At 36.7% G+C, this 22,309-nt stretch overlaps 1 protein-coding gene across 4 annotated transcripts in view; it reads right to left on the reverse strand.

The window, feature by feature from the left end:
* Positions 1-7,663: 7,663 nt before the first annotated feature.
* ggps1 (geranylgeranyl diphosphate synthase 1) overlaps positions 7,664-22,309 on the reverse strand; it is a 36,684-nt gene continuing 22,038 nt past the window's right edge. For all 4 annotated transcript variants that reach the window (XM_077217404.1, XM_077217405.1, XM_077217406.1 and 1 more), the window contains one exon: positions 7,664-10,427. In XM_077217404.1, the coding sequence (XP_077073519.1) occupies positions 9,612-10,427 (816 nt within the window). In that variant the 3' untranslated portion in view covers positions 7,664-9,611. The remainder of the gene's footprint in view (positions 10,428-22,309) is intronic.

Raw genomic sequence — 22,309 nt, forward strand, 5'->3', positions numbered from 1 at the left:
TTTACACCGCGGACTAAAGTACCGGGAAGATTAGTCTGGTGACGTTGAACTGCGTGCGACTGCTCCTCCCAGTCTGCGAGTTTGTTTTGAGTTTTGAATGCGTTTTGCTCTGGTCGTATTTTTTTTGTAAACTCCATATTAATTTCCAGACAACTCTTTACTGCACGAAGCCAGGAAGCGCGATTTTTTAAAAATGGCGGCTAAAATAAAATGTTGCGTGGAGTCAACGAATCAAATGTGACGTGAGCTCAACCAATCAGCATGTTCAGCGCACAAGTCCCACCCCGAAAGTTCCTGAACGCTGAAAAAGTACTACCTCGCCAGCAGGGACTTTCTGAGGGGGAAATTTTTACCCGGAACTTCATTTAGACCCTGGTTCCTGCGGTGTAAACACACCGAGTACCACCCCAAAGTTCCTAGTTCCTGGGGAAAGTTCCTGCTGTGGAAACGCGGCTATACTGTCAACAGCCAAGAAAAAAACTAATATTTTCACCATGTTTTAGGAATAAAATGTTCTATGAATCATATACAGTTGTGAAGCTGCTGAAGTGGAGATTTCTGACTCAAACTCACAGCCTTTAAAAGATATGGATTCAATTTAAAATCTCACAAATATATAAAATAGCCCAAAATGAACTATTGCAACAAAAAACTCTACAAACAACGTATTTGCCTGTAGTGTCTTGCCTTAAAGGGATAGTTCACCCAAAAATTAAAATTCTGTCCTCATTTTCTCATCCGCAAGTTGTTCCAGACCTTCTAATGAACACAAAAGATAATATTTTGAAGGATGTCAGTAACCACATAGTTGATTGGCCCCATTGACTTCCATAGTATTTTTTTTCCCACACCATTGAAGTCATTTGTGCCCATCAACCTATATTGTTCAAAAACTCTTATGTCAACAGTTTAACTGTTTTAAAAGCTAGCTTTTTCAGTAAGATTCTTGAAAATAAAAGCGTCGCTGGTGAACAAATGTTTATACTGTTGCCGTTAAGCTTTTAGAAATCACTGTTAGCAGGAGGTAATGTGAGGTTATAGAGCCCAAATCAAATGCTGTAATGTGGTTTGTTTAATATTTAATGCGTCACTGCATCCAGATTGACCTCAAACACAGGAACATCGGCAGTGAGCTCTGCTATTTTCTACCTCTTAGTGCAAAACTTGCTCATCGTTTCACTCCGCATGGTGTCGAAAATTATACATAACTGAAATGAGATATGGCTGATTGTTTTTCATATCTCCTTTTCCTAATGAAGGCCCTTTTATGGCATTCCCTCAATCCTCTGTAAAGTACATCACCTCAAAATACACGAGAACTTCTGTTTTTCTCGACTCTGAGTGAAATCATCCGTCTGCTTCCGCATGTTATTCTCAGAGCTTTTAGTGAACGAACAGAGACGAGAACTAAGAGCTTGTGCAGAAACTATCCTGAGCTGCTTTGACAACAGATCATTTCAGTTTAATGCCGCCATCTGGAGTCAAAATTATGTAATCCCATAATCCAATTCAAACAAATCCTGGCATGTTTTAAAATTTTAACATGTAAAAATGCATTGAAAGTATTTTAAACATAAAATGAAGAACTAGAAGAGGAAGTCTGATGAAGTTTTAATACTTGAGGCATTTGAAGGTTCAAGTATGTCAGATGCCGCGGCAATGGGGAACTTTCATTCCTTTGTAAGGTTTATGTAATCTTAAGAAAACTGTTCTTTAAATGACATTTATAGAACATTCTTATAATATTTTGCCAAATTTACACTGCAAATGTGGCACCGAAGCACTTCAGAGCTGGCGTTTAGGTGTCTTTACACACTTTTAAATGCAGCTTAGAAGTGGCATAAATGCATTTACACAGCAATTACAACTGTAAACTTTGATCCTTCACTGCAAAAATGCTTTTCTTATATAGTATTTTAGTCTTGTTTCCAGTCCAAATATCTAAAAATTCTTAAATCAAGATGCATTTACTAAATGAGTAAAAAGGCATAAGATATTATGTCTTGTTTTCTGGGGATATAAATCAAAATTAAGAGATTTGTTGCTTAAAAAAAGCTAAATTATCTGCAAATGGGGTAAGAAAAATAATCGTAACAAACAGAAACAAGATTATTTTTCTTACCCCATTGGCAGATCATTTAGCTCGTTTTAAACAAAAACTTAATTTTGATTTATATTCCCAGAAAACAAGACATAATATCTTATGGCATTTTACCAGAGTAAATACATCTTTATTTAAGTATTCTTAGATATTTGACTGGAAACTAGACAGAAATACTAAGAAAAGCTTTTTTTGCAGTATAGGGTCTGAGGTGGGTCAGAGCATGCATAATTTATGCGGTCTGGTTTTATGCTGCATTGCATTTTTACATTGAATTTTGAGCAGGCACAGTGAGCTGGCTTAACTTGTGGCAAATTTACACTGCAAAAGTGGCACAGAAACGCTTCTGATCTGGCATCTGCTCAGAGGTGGCATAAATGCATTCACACAGTAATATCAACTGTATAATTTGATAATAGGGACTGAGGTGGGTCTGATGGGGCATAATTTGGTCTTTTTGCATATTTACACTGAATTTTGAGCAGGTACAGATCAGCCTTAACTGTAGGCATCTTTATACAGCCAAGTTTAGGCTGCTCTGTGCCAGCATAAAATTCAGTGTAAATATGCAATGCCCTTTATAATGTTTAAATGTTATTTGTTATTTTTTAATTTATAGCATTTGTTTTTGTTAAAACTAATTTCATAATTGTAATTTAGTTATTTTCAAAGGTACGTTTCCCACAATTTTAATTCCTGTGTAAATGCATTTATGCTGCTACAGAACAGCATTAAACAGTCTGAGCAAATGCGGCACAGAAACCAAATCTGAAGCGCATTTACAGTGTAAAGATGCTTAAAGCCAGCTTAGTTATGCCTGCTCAGACCCACCTCAGCCCCTAGTATCAATCATACAGTTGAAATTGTTGTGTAAATGCATTATTCCACCTCTGAGCAGCATTAAACCACAGACGCCTAAATTACATTTGAAGTGTAAAGTTGACTTATGCTGTGCATGCAAAGAAGCCTTAAGGCCTGTTCACACCAAGAACTATAAAGATAACTTTATTAGCGATGTCATTCTGTTTATTCTAAGCGCGTGCTTGTGTGCCGCTCTTAATACTCGAGCTCGTTACAGCAGGACGGATTCTGATTGGCTGTCAATGTTTTTATCTTTCTGGTAGTGATTCCAATGATATCGTTTCTCTGTTCCGTTTTCGTTATAGCGTTGGTGTGAACTCTATTTTTTAATAGTAAGAAGGATTTTTAGAACTGCATCTTTATCTGTTATGGTCCTTGGTGTGAACGGGCCTTCAATGTTGTTGTTTTTATTTGAACGTTTTTGAGGGAACGCATTTTGACAACAATATTTTCAGAATGTGATGTTATTTGTTGTTATGTATCTGTGTTAACCTTCATGGAATATTACAAATAAATATTTAAAGAATGTTATATTGTGTGTAAAAATTAGGTTAGGGGAATGTAACACTAGCCTTAAAGGAGCAGTATGTAGGATTGTGGCCAAAACTGGTACTGCAATCATGACTGTAGAGCGGTGTATCCCCTTCCCCTCCTCCCGAGATGGTTCTCACTGCGGAACATGAAATCCACGGGGAGGAGTCAGATCCAGATCCAACTCCTCCCACCTTACATACACCTAAACCTAGCCAACTCCGCCCTCTGATCCCTAAACCCAACCCTAATCCTAACCATCTCCACCCCTTGGATCTTGATCCGACTCCTCCCCGTGGATCTCATGTACTGCATTGAGGTGCTACTGCTCCTCCCTGACTCGAGGTTGCCAGATAGGCTGCAGGATCCAGCAGGAACGTAGGCTGATACAGACGAGTCCTACACAGCTAAGCTTTTTTTTCTGTTAATTATGTTTATGCTTCAAATGAGAGATGTTTTGCGAAGTAATTATATATCGCAAAAATGTACTAATGGCGATTAGCCAAATATAATAGTAAAGATGTACGCTCGTATGTGACAGTACATTGTTAGAACAGTAGCTGTTAGTATACTAACGGTAGGTATCGGTCGTTAGCGTAAGTACAAGCACAAGCCTCGGTCACTGTGTGTAATCGATATCAAAGATACAGCTATTCATTTAGCTGACGCTATAAGTGAAAGCGACCAGCTGTATTTTTTAACTTACCCTGCAGTACACGTCCATAACGCTAAAATATATGATGCGAAAGATTACATGTCATTCTATTATTTTTGGCTGTAGAACTTGCATGATAAACAAGTAGGCTACAACACGTTCCAAGTGGGACACATTATTCACATCATAGGCTACAATGTGCTTTTCATTGGTGTTATGGACGTTAGAAAAAGTTATTTTACCGTTGAATTGCGCCTATAGTGCTTCCAATTCAATGACCCACCTCCTCCATATGAGCTAACGTACCGTTACTTTGCACGAACATGCATAACTTTGTTCGACTGTCATGAATATTTTGAAATGTCCATTTACATCAAGTACAAGTTAGCCAAACATAGATGAATCTTACCTGTCCAGAAATTCTCCTCCGTTTTCAGCCGTCTCCATCTTTCAAAGGCATCCTTGTTTTATTTCGGACTTTGTAACGAAGTATTTCGGGTTCATAACGAGTTTCTCAGTTTATCTGATTCGCAACGTTAGACTTTTTTTTTTTTATCCGATTCCGACACGTTTGTAGCTGCAGTTGTGGTAACTAGAGCAGAGCTGGCAACCCGGATGCCGCAACACTACTGACTTCGTGATTGGTTGATAGGTGGAGTGACGCATCAGACCAAAACACAACATGACAACATCAGTTGAGGGCTGCAACTTCACTTTTTAAATGACAATATCCTGGCCAGACTACTGTTATCAGTGATATAAGTATTTGAAATTAACATGATTTCTTAATGTCTAGTGACATATCAGGGCCATTTTATGATTAATTTAAATTGATTTCTTACATACAGCTCCTTTAAATAACGGACATTTTAACATTTTAGAAATATTGCAAATCACTGTCTTGTTTTTATAACAGATTTGTTAGCTGGATTGCTAGGCAGATGTAGTGTCTTTTAGGTTGTTGCTATATGTATTTTTAAGGATATTAACATCCAAATTTAACACGCATTATGATTTTTAGACGAAGTAAATTAGTGATCATAATCTGTATTAGTTGGGACAGTGTTTGAGCAAATTTATCTTGGTTTTTACTTTACCTGCTCGTGATCATCATCATCATCATCACCACAACAGTAGATCAATCACCTCATCAAGAACAGCTGATGCGAGTCTCCTGACAAACACCACAACAACCCAGTACACCTCAAACACTGGGGTTTTCATGCTAAATGCTTCGTTTTTATTCATAATGAGTGTGTTAGAGATGAGGAAAGGCTGAACTCCTGCGGATGTTTTTCAGGTGAGTTTCAACATTGATTCAATGATTCACGTTTAGAACAAAGTCAGTAAATTATTCCCTACTTCTCATTTCTGGAGTCACGATTACGAGCTCGTCGCATTCAAGTATCATACTTTGTTACCGGAAGGAAAGAAAAGGAATTATTGATGACACCATGTTCATTCTTGCTTGTTAGGAAAATCTTATTTAACCCAATTGGTATTCCGCGTCCCATTTATTGACAACCATTCGCCACGATATAGTCATTTTGCTGACGATTCTCGATTTTAGGTAAAATATAGGCTATTTCGCTGTGTATATACACAATACGCTTTGAAAGATTTTGTAAATATGCACTGGGCTACTTTAACGACAAGGGGATGTAACAGTTAGCTGTTGTGAGAAAAACCGCAGCAATCGTTCTCCCCTCCGCCATGTTTGAAGTCCCCGTGATTTCCAAAATAGGCCTACGGCATAATCTTAATATTGTATTCGGTAAAAATCTCTACCAAAATAGACATAGGGGTAGAGTGGGGGAAAATGCCCCCCACCTATTGCTTTGCACTACGTTGATATACAAATCTCCATGGAGAAGCTGACACCAGCGACGTATTTGAAGAGAATAGGATTAGCTGCTACATGGAAAGTGCTATAATTTTCAGATATTACTAAACAAGTGTTTAAGAGAAGATTGTTCTGCAGGATATCACAGTGATGTGTGATAGATGAATAGTGAGGTCTGCAGTTTGAGAGCATATGTTATATATAAGAAATATAATTATATTTTAAAAAATAAACAATTATTTAAAAAGTCATAGGTTGTGGTGTAAAATGCCCCCAGGGGGCATAGTTTCTCTTTCATAATTACTATAATAACATATTTCGGTCTATCTAATCCTTTATTTTACACTTTAATGCAGTATAACTAGGCGGTAATATCAAAATATTTGAACAAAACATGAAAAGATTAACTCAAGTGAGCATTAGCTAGCTAGGTGGATGCACTGATGAAAGGTGGTTAGGTGACCCAATGATAAAACAGTGGCTTTTAATGCATTTATTGAATATATTTCACTACATAAATATACTAATATATAAGTTTAATATTTATTTAGGGTTTTCTGTTTGTATTGATGATAGTGGTTATCTACCCCATATAGGTGTAGAAATCTTAATGTTAAAAAATGTTAAATTGTTAGAAATCTGACTATTTTGGACATTCCTGAAATAAATATGAATAGTTATACATGTTGTTGCATCACTCGCCTTTTACTTTTAGAGATTAAAAACTATAGTCTGTTAATTTTGCTGTTGATCTATGAAGCAAATTTGGTTGGTAAGAAAGGGGGCATTTTACCCCACCGCCCCCTTTGTACAAAAATATTTCAGTCAAAATACTAATTAATTATGAAGGTTGAGCAATTTTAATATTTGGTGAATAACTCCTGCCATAGTCAGTCAAAACTGGGATGGCAATTCTAGTCACATTTATGTTTTGTTTCAGAGTAATGTCACATAACCCTAACGTTAAACGCCATATTGCTTATTAAATGGAAAAATACTGTGAGGGAGTACCATCAATTAAATGGGTAATATTTGAATTTTATTTATGAGAAAGGTCAGTGTTTAATCAACTAAATCAGCAGCAACATTGAAGAGACTGTAGCCTCGTTTTCATGCGAGAAACGCTAAATATTTTAATTTTATTCTACATCGATTGGTTCATCGATTTCTCAAACTTCTCCAGGTTTTACGTCTGATTTCACTTTTTTTTTTTAAATGTCCCACGGCGATTTTAAATTAGGCAACCATTTTAATAATTTTAAACGCATTCGCTTGTTCACGATTCACTTATGTTGGTTAATGGACACATGACATGCCGTTAAAGGTTGTTTCTAATTATGCCTATAGTCTATAGCTATACGTTTTACTTCAGGATAAAAAAAATAACAGCTGCAAATTCTTGCAGCAAAAATGCCCCCAAATTGCAAACTACTGTGCAAAATGAATCCGCGTGTTTGGTTTAAATAAATCGTCTACTAATGAATGACTCGCTCATTAAGACGCAACTTGGCGCCATCTACTGGCGATTTTAGTTTATTTTTTCCCATTATATATTTCTATATAAAAAATTGTAATAGTTTATACATTCATCTCATAGAATTTCTGCAGTTGTAAATGCAGTGTAAATACAAGGGGGCAAATATCGCACCTTAATGGAAAATATGTATCACTCTTTTAGATGTTTACATTTTTTATTTATTTAAAATACAGCTTTTCATCCATTCTGTTTTAAAGAAAAGAAAATCTTATAAAACCACACTCATGTCTGGAGCACAAATGCTGCAGGACGAGATGCACACACAGTGCACTTTAATTCTGCTCGATATTGAACAAATCTCTTACACTAAGTACACCATTAATTCTTTTTCAACATATTCCAATTTGAAGTTATAGTTTTCATTAGTTTCTCTCAGGCTATGTAGGTCAGAAAAAATATTTTCCACACCAACTTGTAAAACCTGCTGAAATGGCACCGCAATGTTGGAGCACAAACATTAGAACCGGCATAACCATAATGAGGTTAATAAAATGTGATTTTTTTTTCTCTCCATATTTATAAAATCACTACTTACTGCACCGCTCTATTCTACTGTAATTCTAGCTGTTGCTTTTGTCTCTATTGCGCCACCAAGTGTTGAGATTCTGTTCTGTCATTTCATAAGAGGAAAGAAATGATCAATGATCTGACAATGCAACTGATTTGTAAAATTAGCATCGTATCAGGAACAGCTGCTTTTTACCCACAATAAATATCCAACTAGTAAACTCATGACAATTATTCTTTATATTACTTGAAAGAAGTGAATCTATTCATGCATGCAATGTACATTAGTTTCCTCTTCATGAGGAAAAACACAGCAGCTCAATTCACACTTAAGGAAGACTAGTGTATGAAAGTGTGTTTATTCACAGAGGTGTTCCCTGAAAACATTGACCTCAGCTATACGAGTCTGGTTTTTACCTTTAAACAAATATGTGCGCATTATATCAGTGACCTTTCATACATCAAACACTGAGATATCCTCCCAGTTCACTATATCAGTGGTATTCGAGCACCAAAAGTGACAGATCCATCTTTAATTCTTACCAACATCAACATCAGTCACCAAAACCAAAAGCTGCTAAAATGTAGAAAGACATGTACTTCCTTCCAGGAGTGTTAAAGCTTCCGCACGGGAACGTAAGGCCTCGTTTCAACATCAGCATCTGCAAAACTACAGGAACAACAAGATTTTTACACTGTTCACTCGGGAAAGGCAATTAGCTCTTATTTAATAATTTAAATGACAAATCAAATTCACAAAAATTGTTCAGGTCACATTTCACCCCAAAATCATAAGCAGAAATAATAATAAATATATAAAAAACACACACACACAGTATATAAACTAATTTCACATTACTGTGTGTCTGGACATTCCAATTCTCAAATTATTTTAACTAATAGAATTAAATAATCAGTAAATAATATTTTATTGTAATGGAGTAAAAAAATTAGAGGCAGTACAACACAGATTTAAATATACTAATAATAATGAAGTTAAAATTATTATTTAAATTATATTAGTCATAAATATTTGACACTGCCAAAAAGAAAAAAAAGAAACGTTAAATGGTAAAGATCCATATAAACTTGGCTTAATTTTTTAAAGGCAAAACAATGTATTTGCTTTGATTTTGAGGTGAAACGAGTGACTGTTTAAACGTTAAATGCGTTTCATCCGACAGTGTGTAACGGTTGTCATTCATACTGAAACGAGCAGCATCTCTCCACCTGTAAAGTTTCAGAGGCCAGAACAGTTTCTTTTATTCGGTCTCGTGTTTCAAGTTGTAACTGGAGTATGAAGTGTAAGAGACTTTGGACTGAAGGCAATTTACTGTGGAGAAAGCAAGTTTGAGAAGTCAGTTCAGTGTTCAGACGTGATTAACACCAATCACTATTGATTGGCCAGCCGAAGCTCCGCCCCATGCTCTATTGATTGGCCAGCCGAAGCTCCGCCCCATGCTCTATTGATTGGCCAGCAGAAGCTCCGCACCATGTTCTTTTAATTGGCCAGTAAAAGCCCCGCCTCAAGTTCTTTTGATTGGGCAGCAGAAGCTCCGCCCCCCCCCCATGCTCTTTATTGGTCAGCAGAAGCCCCGCACTCAGGCTCTTCTGATTGGCCAGCAGAAGCCCCGCCCTCAGGCTCTTTATACATGCGACTCAGATGCTCCATCAAGGCCTCAAGTTCAGGATTCCCTCCGAGCTCCTTGATGAGCCGATACGCCTCCACTTCCAGATCCCTCAGTGTGTGCCGCGTGTACGCGAACGATCCCACCTTCTCCAGGTAGTCGACGCAGTAGCGTTTAATATCCAGGTTCTCCGTGCGCTGCCGCAGGATATTCTGCACCTGCGTGCTCTCGGGACGGGACCAGATGGCGTGAATGGTGGGGAAGGAGAACTTTCCTTCCGTAAGGTCTTCACAGAAGCTCTTGTTGGCGGTGTACTCTCGCGAATTCAGGTTGGCGTAGTCGTCCCGTATCTGAAAGTAAAGGCCTAAAGTGTCCAACAGAGGCTTTAGATCATGTTTCCAGTCAGAGAAGAGCTGCATGAGTCCCACAGCGAGGCCGAAGAGCCCGCCGGTCTTCTGGAGCACCATGGCCCGGTACTCGCTCTCGCTGGGACAGGTGTACGTGTCCCGCCAGTGGATGTCCAGGCCCTGTCCACGGTGGAGCTCCAGAAGCTGGCGGGTGAAGACGCGCACCGCCTCGGGGTGCTCCAGCATCAGCACCTTCTCCAGGCCGAGGAAGTAGACGTAGTTGGCGGAATTGATGACCGACGGGACGCCATAGATGCTGTGGGCCACCGGATAACCTCGGCGCAGCGTAGAGCTGTCTTCAATGTCATCGATCAGCAGACTCGCATTGTGCAGCATCTCCGTCACCTCGATGATGACCTGAGGAGACCAAGTAGAAGATCAGTATGAAAACCAGATCAATAATATTTAGACTACAGTGGTTTTACTTGTATAAATGGAGTCTGAAATAATCCAGTCACTCAAATCATTTGGGGCGAGTCAGAAACATGTATTAGCAGATTACAGATGGAAGATCTATCCATCCATCCATCCATCCATCAATCATCCATCCATCCATCCATCCATCCATCCAAATATCCATCCAATCATCCAATCATCCATCCATCCAAATATCCATCCAATCATCCATCCATCCATCCATCCATGAATCCAATCATCCATCCATCAATCATCCATCCAACCATCCATCCAATCATCCATCCATCCATCAATCATCCATCCATCCATCCATCAATCATCCATCCATCATCCATCCATCCATCCATCATCCATCCATCCATCAATCATCCATCCATCCATCCATCATCCATCCATCAATCAATCATCCATCCATCCAATCCTCCATCCATCCATCCATCCATCCATCCAAATATCCATCCAATCATCCAATCATCCATCCATCCAAATATCCATCCAATCATCCATCCATCCATCCATCCATGAATCCAATCATCCATCCATCAATCATCCATCCAACCATCCATCCAATCATCCATCCATCCATCAATCATCCATCCATCCATCCATCAATCATCCATCCATCAATCATCCATCCATCCATCAATCATCCATCCATCCAATCATCCATCAATCCATCCATCCATCCAAATATCCATCCAATCATCCATCCATCCAATCCTCCATCCATCCAATCATCCATCCATCCAAATATCCATCCAAATATCCATCCAATCATCCATCAATCCATCCATCCATCCAATCATCCATCCAATCATCCATCCATCCATCCATCATCCATCCAAATATCCATCCGTCTGTCTATCCGTCTGTTTGTATGGGTCAAACGTTTGGAAATTCATATTTGTAATGTTTTTTGAAAGTAGTATCTTCTCATGCTCATCAAGTCTGCATTTTTATTTGATCAAAAATGTTGAATATTGTGAAATATTACAAGTTAAAATAATGGTTTTCAATTTTAATGCACTTTAGAATAATTGTTCCAAAGATTTATATTTTAAGTAAATGCTGTTCTTTTTATTCATCAATGAATCCTGAAAAAAGTATAACTGGTTATAAAAAAAAACATTAAGCCGCACAAATGTTTCCAACATTGACAACAAATCATCATATTATACTGATTTCTGAAGGATCATGTGACACTGAAGACTGGAGTAATGATAGTAAAATACACTTTACTATATTCACATAGAAAACAACCATTTTAAATTATATTTTAATATTTCACAATATTACTGTATTTTATCAAATAAATGCAGCCTTGAGTAGAAGAGACTTTTCAAAAACATTAAAATAATGTTAGACTAGAATATTATATCACTACATAGTATTAATAAATATAGGACCATATAAAATTTAAAACAATTTTACATGCAACGGTAATCAATTTACTATGATAGCTCACTGCTATTTTTTTATTTATATAAAAAGGGAGGGAAAAGTTCACTGTATTTTACATATAACAAGATTTAATGTTTATCATTGCATAACTAAAAGTTGTGTATATATTAGATCCAACATTATAAACACTCTTACAGTACACTCACTTGAAGCAATATTTACTATAACCAATCTCAACTGCCAGTTTTTTATTTAGTTGCAAAATGAACCTATTATTGCACAGCTTTTTATATAAAGTTGAATATAGAAGCATGTCCAACTTTCAGCAGTATACTCACATAAACAGTTTATATTTTGCGATGATGCAAGCAATTGAGCAATTAAAACTGTCCGTCAGTCAGCTCTGCTAAATGCGATATGATTTTCTGTAAAGCTACTTTGAATTATTGTGTACTGTGAAATGCGCTACATAATTTGACTGACAACAATGATTGACAGGCCTACGCTACGGTAGCCGAGAGGTGCAAAACAAATCACAATTATAAAAACTAAATAACAATTCAGAAAACACAACGACAATTCAGAAAACACAATGACAATTCAGAAAATAAATACAATAACAATTCAGAAACACAACGACATTTCATAGAAAACGGAAAAGGTAGGTACATTTTGAGAATGGCAAACTTGTCGCTGATTGGACGAGACACCTGTCAATCAAGCTTTACAGGAAGTAAGAAATTTGTGATCAAAATGGAACACACACACATTACATTACTTTGAAGAAGGACATTCATATGCCGTGATTGTGGACATGCTGGCGACATACCACGACATCAAAATGAGCTTGTGCTCAAATGGCTTAAGTTTATCGCACCCATCAACATGCCAAAGATAGTTCGGTCCCATGGAGTGATACGCAGACATCCCAATTCCAAATCTCCCGGAAGTTCCCCGCATATTGATAGCGGCTTCCTGATGCCCGCAAGTTAAAAACTCGGAGCTCTAGAGAATCTAGAGCTAGCGAGCTCCGAACCGTGTAGCACACGGCAGAGAGGTAGAGACGGAGAGCGAGAGACCTTGCGTGTGTGTGCGCCTCACGAAGCGCATGTAAATATTTTTTAGTAATCTTGTAAATGGTTTTAATTAGGGCTGCAACTAACGATTATTTTGATAATCGATTTGAGATTTTTTTTTTATTATAACTAAATAAAACCGTAAATCAGGGTATTTATGTGTAAAAGTGTACTTTAAAAAGTGCAAAAGCCACACATTGAGTTTTACTAATATCAATATTTGCATTGTTTTTAATGATAATTGCTGATGGCAAGTTGACAAACATGATTATTGTTAAAAAAATGATATCCAACATATTATGTTTTAACACAATTTTTGTTAAAACAAATTTACACAGACATGTTGTTCAGATGTGAATATCTAAACTAAAAACATCTAAAATATATAATTCATTTAATTTTTATTTAAAATTAATTATATATAAGGAATATAAGGATAAGGAATATAATATATATTATATATAAAATATATAAAATAATATAACATAAGGATAAATTGATTAAATAAATATAGAAAGACTGAAAACAATTGTGTGAACGTAGAGCCGCAGTAGATCGCGTTTGAAAAACAATTAAAACTTAGTAGACAAATGCTATAAAAAGAGAACGGAATGGAGGTAACGTTACCCAGCAAGCTAACAGGCTTGAGTAAAGGACAGGAGAAATTATGCATTAGTGCACAAGCATTCGCTGAAAACCACTGAGTACAGTGACTAAAAAACAATATTTTACTGCTGCTGTTATTAACTGCCTTTATATTTAGTGCTTCGCTTTGTAAAGACCGTTTTAATTTAACCTATTTCTGCGGTAGCGCTATTTTAATCCATCACTTACGTTGCGAGCGAACTGATTGCACAACCTGATGCTCGAGACAAAATACAGATATCCCAAGATCCCGGAAGTCCCGGGAGTCTCCCGCATATTGATTGCGGCTCCCTGATGCCCGCGAATTAGTTCAAACTCCCGAAATCTAGAGCGCGCAAGCAAGAGCGCGCATGCGAGACATAAGAGACTGCTCCAAACCGTGTAGCGCGCGCGCTCGGCAGAGCGCCTGAGGGAGAGAGACCTTGCGTGTGTGTGCGTACCAGTAAACGCTCCCCGTGACGTAAGCAGACCAACTAATCGATAATGACATTCGTTGACAACGATTTTCATAATCGATTATAATCGATTTTATCGATTAGTTGTTGCAGCCCTAGTTTTAATGTCGTGGTATTTCGCCAGCATGTCCACAATCACGGCATATGAGTGTCCTTCTTCAAAGTAATGTTTAATGTGTTCCATTTTCGCACTTAGCAAAACAAAGTTGATGACAAATTTCTTACTTCCTGTAAAGCTTGATTGACAGGTGTCTCGTCCAATCAGCGACCAAGTTTGCAATTCTCAAAATGTATCTACCTTTTTCCCGTTTTCTTTGAAATGTCGTTGTTTTCTGAATTATTTTGTTTTCTGAATTGTTATTGTGTTTCTGAATTGTTATTGTGTTTCTGAATTGTCGTTGTGTTTTCTGACTTATTTTGTTTTTATAATTGTGATTTGTTTTGCACCTCTCGGCCACCGTACTTCTCACCTGTCAATCAACAACTGCTTCTAAAGTAAAAAACACATCTGAAATGCTGAAATACACACATAAACAAGCCTGCAAAGAATACTTTGGTATGACTGATTACATCTGTGGCTCAGATCATGTGGGTCAGGTCAGTTCAGTTGTGAAGTGTGTATGTGATCACATGACTTAATACTAGATGCAAACACCAGTCCATCTCAGATGTTCAGCAGAGATGTGTATTGACCACATGAGTTGTAATGTAGATTATGGCCTGTGGAGAGCAGCAGCGGCTCACACACACACGCACGCACACACACACACAGCACTGTATTACACAGGAGTGTTTACAATCAGGGTGTGCCTGAAATGCAGACTTTACATCAGTGTATTCAGTGAAGGTCATCATGCACATTCACGACGAGCAGAAATACATCACTGATCATTAAATGCACGATTATTGTGTAGGAAAAAGGTGTTGGTCTAAAACTGCAGAAACTGTTGCACACAAATACCCATAGGCCTACTGAGAGTATACATTTATAAATATTAAATAATTATTGGAAACAAGAGATCCAAAATTATATTCAAATAAATTAAAAGCAAATCTAAATATAATAGTAATTATATAAAAAAATTATATATATATATATACACACACACACACACACACACACATTACACAGTACTACTAATAAATACAGGCCAATTTAAAAAATATGAAATTATAACCATTTGTATGCAACTAATTAAATCTTAATGACCGCCCACTGCTATTTCTTTTTATTAATATAATGAAGAAAGTAATAATTTCACTCTAAAGAAATACACTCATTGTATTTTACACACATTAAATCTAAACCAAGCTGTTCTTTTGGGAAGATAACAGGCGAGTATATTTTTAATAGAATTTTATATATATATATATATATATATATATATATATATATATATATATATACACACACACACACAGTATCAACATTTGAAGTGAATCAAAAACCTTTCATCAAAGTTATACATGAATTCTGAATAATCCCCGTTCTTCTCTTAGGACGACTGATTAACTTTTTTGATCCACTTCAAATGTTGACTACTGTAATATAATAATAAAATGTACAATTTGTTATTGTCACTTGCGCTCATCAATTTAAACTCATAATATCGGGTGTGGTACTGATGTCGGTGCATCCCTACTATTAGATTTTTTTTTTTTTAAATGAAAAAAACAGTGTAGAACAATTTAATAGTTATTTTAATGCATCAGTAATTAAATATCAGTATGATAGCCTACTGCTAAAAAAACTTTAAATTTATATTATGTAAAATACATTATGTAAAATGCAGCAGCACAACAAACTCACACACTCTCTCAAAATCTATCTATATCCTTTTTTTTTGACAAAGTACAAGAGTATATATATATATATATATATATATCTCACTTAATTATATAAATTCTATATATGATATGAAGACTTATTGAATACCATTAATTCAGAAAGAACAGGTGAAGATCTTGACGAGTGAATTAGCGTTCAGCACACACACACACACACACACACACACACACACACACACACACACACGATAGGGAACATATGGCGAGCAGAGGGGAGGCTGGGTAACGGATTCACTTGTTAAAGTGATCATCGATGACACCGGAGCTCGTGTGTGTGTGTGTGTGTGTGTGTGTGTGTGTGTGTGTGTGTGTGCTGAGCCAGCGCTCTTAACACGTCCTCAGATGACCTGTTACTCCACAGACAGGAAAACAAACACTCTTTTACTGACTAACCACACACACACACACACACACAATATATCACAGCAGCGTGAGCCAAAACAAATCCATGCAACCTGCGGATACTCAAAATATTTGTCTAAATTTAAGATTCATTTATTTTAATTTGATACAAAATTTCCATTAATTTCAATTACAGTTTAATCAAACTAATAATTGCATTTGCCATGCATACAGATTTTTGCAACAGTACAAAAACTTAATGAATTTTAAAAACACAATAACCAGGTTTATATATTTGTCAATCAATCAGAATTGTCTCACTCCAATAAATGAACTAACTGAATAGTGCTTGATTTACCATTTATTAACCATGTTCATACGTAATTGTTGAATGAACAGATTCTAAGAAATACATTTTGAAAAGGATTATTTGAATAAAATCAAATAGATGCAAACTATTTTTGCAAACTTGAGTGCAGAAATCTTACTCATTTAATTTATTTATGACTGATAAATATGCATCAGATTTATTTGTGTGTGTGTGTGTGTGTGTGTGTGTGTTCCAAATGGATGGAAATTTTATATACAAATCCAAATACATGAATCCTAAAGTTTCTAAACTTTCTTTTTTTAAATGATACATGCTGTGAAACAGGCCTTTGATTTTCTAAAAGTCTGCAGGACCAAAAACTGGATTTAGACAAAGTCCACCAGCCCGCTGTAGAAACCTTCTGTAAGACAGACTTGAACTTCTCTTTACTTAAAAACAACAGAACTCGAAAACTACAAAAGCTCAACATGGAAACACAAAAGCTGCCGCACGGGAGCCTCCACCAGGGGGCGTCAGCGCCGGCTTCCTCTTCACACATGCTGAACGCAGGGAAAGGAAAACCGAGAGTTGACCTTAACAAGTGTGTATCAAGAGCTGCTCTGAAAAGATCTCGCATGAGAGTTGAAGGCGCGCTTACAGTAAACTATATCCGTCAGTAATGAAGCGTCTGAGAGCCAGAGCATGCTGGGCATGTGGCCAGAGTCAGACATTTATCCTGAAAACATGCTTCTTATAGCGAGACATCTCTGCAGAGCCTCTATAAACACACACACACACACACCTCGGATTCACTGCATATCAGTGTGTGACATCTGTAAGAATCTAACCGGCTGAATTCCTTCCAAAATTAGGATTACTACTGAATTTGTCTGCATTTAAGAAGCATTACGTCATCCTTCGATGACATCATCCATGTTACTTGCTTGCTTACAAATGCCAGCAAAAATAACAATAAAAATCTTAATCAGCCTCTGGTAGTTTTCTAGTTAATCGGCCTAGAGTGATTTAAATATGTTCGGTGTGAACGCAGGTTTGATAGTCTGAATTAACTAAATCATGTTGGGTAAAGGGATCTGGTGTAACTGTCACACTGACTTGCCAAACAGGTGAACATTTAACAAATCTGAGGTAGAACATTCAAACTTTTGTCATTTTTCCTTAAAATAAATATCTAAATAGAAAAATATATTTCTTAGTTTCTGCATGTGCTAATGAGGGATATTGTTTAGTGTAAAGTGACTTTGATGGCACGTATCTTCAGCACAGTTTGCAGTGCAGGTTGCAATATTAATATTACATGTTTTGTCTCAAAACGCATATTTGACAGTGAGTTGACAGTAAATCTGCATCCTAACTGAAGCTAATACTACTATGTTAAAGTTATGTTCATTAAAATTTTTTTTAAATGTTAAAAAAAATATATAAAAATATTCTGACTATGAAATGTTGTTAAAATTAACCATTGGTCATCCAGTATCATGCATTTAGATCATAACCACAGATAAAACCAGGCATAGCCTAAAGCACCTCACTATTAGTGGTCGACCCATATGGGTTTTTTGATGGCCGATGCCGATATCTTAGAGAGCAGGGTGGCCGAAAGCCGATATTTATATTTATATATCAAACAAATATATATATACATACACACACACTTTATATTTATAAAAATCAATATTTAATAAATTAGTTAAATTTAATAATATTTAAACTAAATATGCTTAGGCCCTATACTTTAGATGGCAACTTCTTGAATCTGCAATCCTATTACAGTATTTTTCACAAATAAAGTAATTGTTTAAAAATATATGAATATGTGAATAAAAAGGAAGTAAACACTGTAACAGGGTACTCAGTAATCTGGTAATTAATCAGTAATCACTGATAATCATATTTTTTCAAATACTTTTTTTTTACTTTGACTTCTGACAAGGTAACGCTAATTTTACATACAGCACGCAGTGAAAACGACATGAATATGACACAGTGGTTCACTGGATATAGCACAGCATATTTTAAAATGAAGAATTTAAAGTGTTTCGATCGCGTCTCCTGTGAAGCTGATCTTCTGTTCGCATTTACTCACTGCGCACGGACTGTCACTCGCAGGAACACGTTTATGCAGGCTACAAATGCACACTTCACAAGATATCACAGATGGATTCGATTAAATCTGCAAGGTTTGTGAAATTAAATGTTTATTAGATATTCAGAGATTTGTTTAAATGATGTAGACGCGCATTTGCTGAATGTTGACGGTAAATGAGAAAGTATTTTAGCCCCGATTGCTTGCCTTTTCGGTTACAAATAATATAAAAGCAAACGCATTACTTTTTCGCATACCATTTACTTTCTTTGATTACCAGTTCTGTAGCCACCGGTTCTGTCTAGATCTGACTGACCGAGAATGTGAGTGAGCGCTGTGTGATCAGATTCAGGCACTGCCGTTCTCTTCTAAGGTGCTGGTGTTCTCAGCGCCGCCCGTCAAAATAAAAGTCTGCAGCGCCGTCAAAATAAAAGTCCTGCGTCCAACACATCGGCCAATCAGAAAAACTTATCGGCCGATGCCTATATTTAAAAAAAAAAGCCAAATATCGGCCGGCTATATATCGGTCGACCACTACTCACTATCATGGCAAAATGTAACTATGGTTTCTATGGTATTTATAAAAAACCGTAGCCTAAATACATTATTAAATACTGCAATTATATTCCATTAGTCATTTAATACATAGTCTACATTAATAATAATACAATTCAATATGTATATCCCACATTTCATGGTGCAGATAATATTACTAGGCTAAAGTTACAGTAAATCCATGGTAAATGGATTCAGTATTAATTCAGATTCTGACTGTATCGTTGCGCACAGTGTTTCTCCTGTTCGTCAGCGCTGTTTCATCTGCCTTTAAACTGGTTTAAATCACTGAGACATTTGTGTTCTTCGCTGAATTCAAGCGCTTCTCACTGGATCTCGTGAGCGAGACGATCAGAGTAAACACGTCTGCTCTAGTGAGCTCGCGCTGCGCTGCCGTTTGGACTTTGAGCCGAACTATGGAAGCTTGTTTCCGCCACAGAATGAAAAATTCTCACAATTCTGACTATTTCTCAGAATTGCGTGATATAAAGTCAGAATTGCGAGTTATAAAGTCAGAATTGCGAGTTATAAAGTCAGAATTGCGAGATACAAAGTCAGAATTGCGTGATACAAAGTCAGAATTGCGTGATACAAAGTCAGAATTGCGTGATACAAAGTCAGAATTGCGTGATACAAAGTCAGAATTGCGTGATACAAAGTCAGAATTGCGTGATACAAAGTCAGAATCGCGTGATACAAAGTCAGAATCGCGAGATACAAAGTCAGAATCGCGTGATACAAAGTCAGAATTGCGTGATACAAAGTCAGAATTGCGTGATATAAAGTCAGAATCGCGAGATACAAAGTCAGAATCGCGTGATACAAAGTCAGAATCGCGTGATACAAAGTCAGAATTGCGTGATACAAAGTCAGAATTGCGTGATACAAAGACAGAATTGCGTGATATAAAGTCAGAATTGCGTGATACAAAGTCAGAATTGCGTGATACAAAGTCAGAATTGCGTGATACAAAGTCAGAATTGCGTGATACAAAGTCAGAATTGCGTGATACAAAGTCAGAATCGCGAGATACAAAGTCAGAATCGCGTGATACAAAGTCAGAATTGCGTGATACAAAGTCAGAATTGCGTGATACAAAGTCAGAATTGCGTGATACAAAGACAGAATTGCGTGATATAAAGTCGCAACTGCGTGATACAAAGTCAGAATCGCGTGATACAAAGTCAGAATCGCGTGATACAAAGTCAGAATTGCGTGATATAAAGTCAGAATTGCGTGATAAAAAGTCAGAATTGCGAGATACAAAGTCAGAATTGCGTGATACAAAGTCAGAATTCCGTGATACAAAGACAGAATTGCGTGATACAAAGACAGAATTGCGTGATATAAAGTCAGAATTGCGTGATACAAAGTCAGAATTGCGTGATACAAAGTCAGAATTGCGTGATACAAAGTCAGAATTGCGTGATACAAAGACAGAATTGCGTGATATAAAGTCGCAACTGCGTGATACAAAGTCAGAATTGCGTGATACAAAGACAGAATTGCGTGATATAAAGTCGCAACTGCGTGATACAAAGTCAGAATTGCGTGATATAAAGTCGCAATTGTGTGATACAAAGTCGCAATTGCGTGATACAAAGTCAGGATTGCGTGATATAAAGTCAGGATTGCGTGATATAAAGTCAGAATTGCGTGATATAAAGTCAGAATTGCGAGATATAAAGTCAGAATTGCGTGATATAAAGTCAGAATTGCGTGATATAAAGTCAGAATTGCGTGATACAAAGTCAGAATTGCGTGATATAAAGTCAGAATTGCGTGTTATAAAGTCAGAATTGCGTGATATAAAGTCAGAATTGCATGATAAGGTAAGAATTGCATGATATAAAGTCGCAACTGCGTGATATAAAGTCACAATTGCGTGTTATAAAGTCAGAATTGTGAGATATAAACTATTCTGAGAGGAAAAAAGTCAGTCTTTTTCCCCCCCATAGAATTGGACTTTATAACTCGCAATTGCGACTTTATATCACGCAATTCTGACTTTATATCTCGCAATTGTGAGAAAAAAAAAGTCTGAATTGTGAGATAAAAAGTCACTATTATTATTTATTTATTTAGTGGCGGAAACAAGCTTCCATACAGAGCGGATAGATGGTCCGTGTGGCGCACGGTTCAAATGTCTTTCCGCTTTTGGCGCTGCGCATAAACATTTTTGAACATTTATTGAACTCTTGATATCGTTTTTTAGAGAAATTATATCGCAATAATTATCGTTATCGTTTTATCGCCCAGCCCTACTACAAAGTAATAAAATTAGGCTAGTTCATGAATTTTCACAATGCAAATTACCTTAAAATAAAAATGTTTTTGCAAAATATAATTGTGTTTTTGCTTTTTTGGGGTGGAAATGACATGGACATGGTTATTGAATCATTTGATTATATTCTGAGCTCTTACTGAAGTGCAGTGAATTCGGTGTGTTTCGAAACATTTATCTGCTGGATCTGAGGTCCAATCACAAACTCTTAAGAAATTCCCAAAACATCTCAAGAAAACAGGATTTCTGCCACTTAATATTCAACAAAATTAGTGATCTTGTATGAGAACTGAATGATGACTTTTTTTTTGCAGAACTGCTTTATAGAAGATGAAATTAATAATTGATGATCTTTACAACCAAACAACATCCGAAATTGTCACTATATAATACAGTTTGTTTCAAAGCAGCTTTACAAAACGTTATAGAAATAAAGCTAACTTGACTACTATGAACCCTCTTTACTTACACTCTAAAATTCTCTCTCACACACACACACACACACACACACACACACACACACACACACACACACACACACACACACACACACACACACACACACACACACACACACACAAACACGAAACTGGGTGAGAGAACAAGTCCTCTAGTATAAAGAAATGGTGCTCAGCAAGAAACAGTCAATATTTGGTTTCAGGCAGCAAATCAATGTTTGTGAGGAAACAGTGACACTATTCAGTGAACATCCAATACGAGTATTATCAGCTCAAGATTTATGATGTTATTTATATTTTTAGATGTCAACTGGTTCAGTTTAAAGGGATATTCACCCAAA

The sequence above is a fragment of the Siphateles boraxobius genome, unplaced genomic scaffold (genome assembly GCF_051911475.1).
Source record: "Siphateles boraxobius isolate OS27281-9 unplaced genomic scaffold, OSU_SipBor_1 73, whole genome shotgun sequence".
NCBI classification, from domain to species: Eukaryota; Metazoa; Chordata; class Actinopteri; order Cypriniformes; family Leuciscidae; genus Siphateles; species Siphateles boraxobius.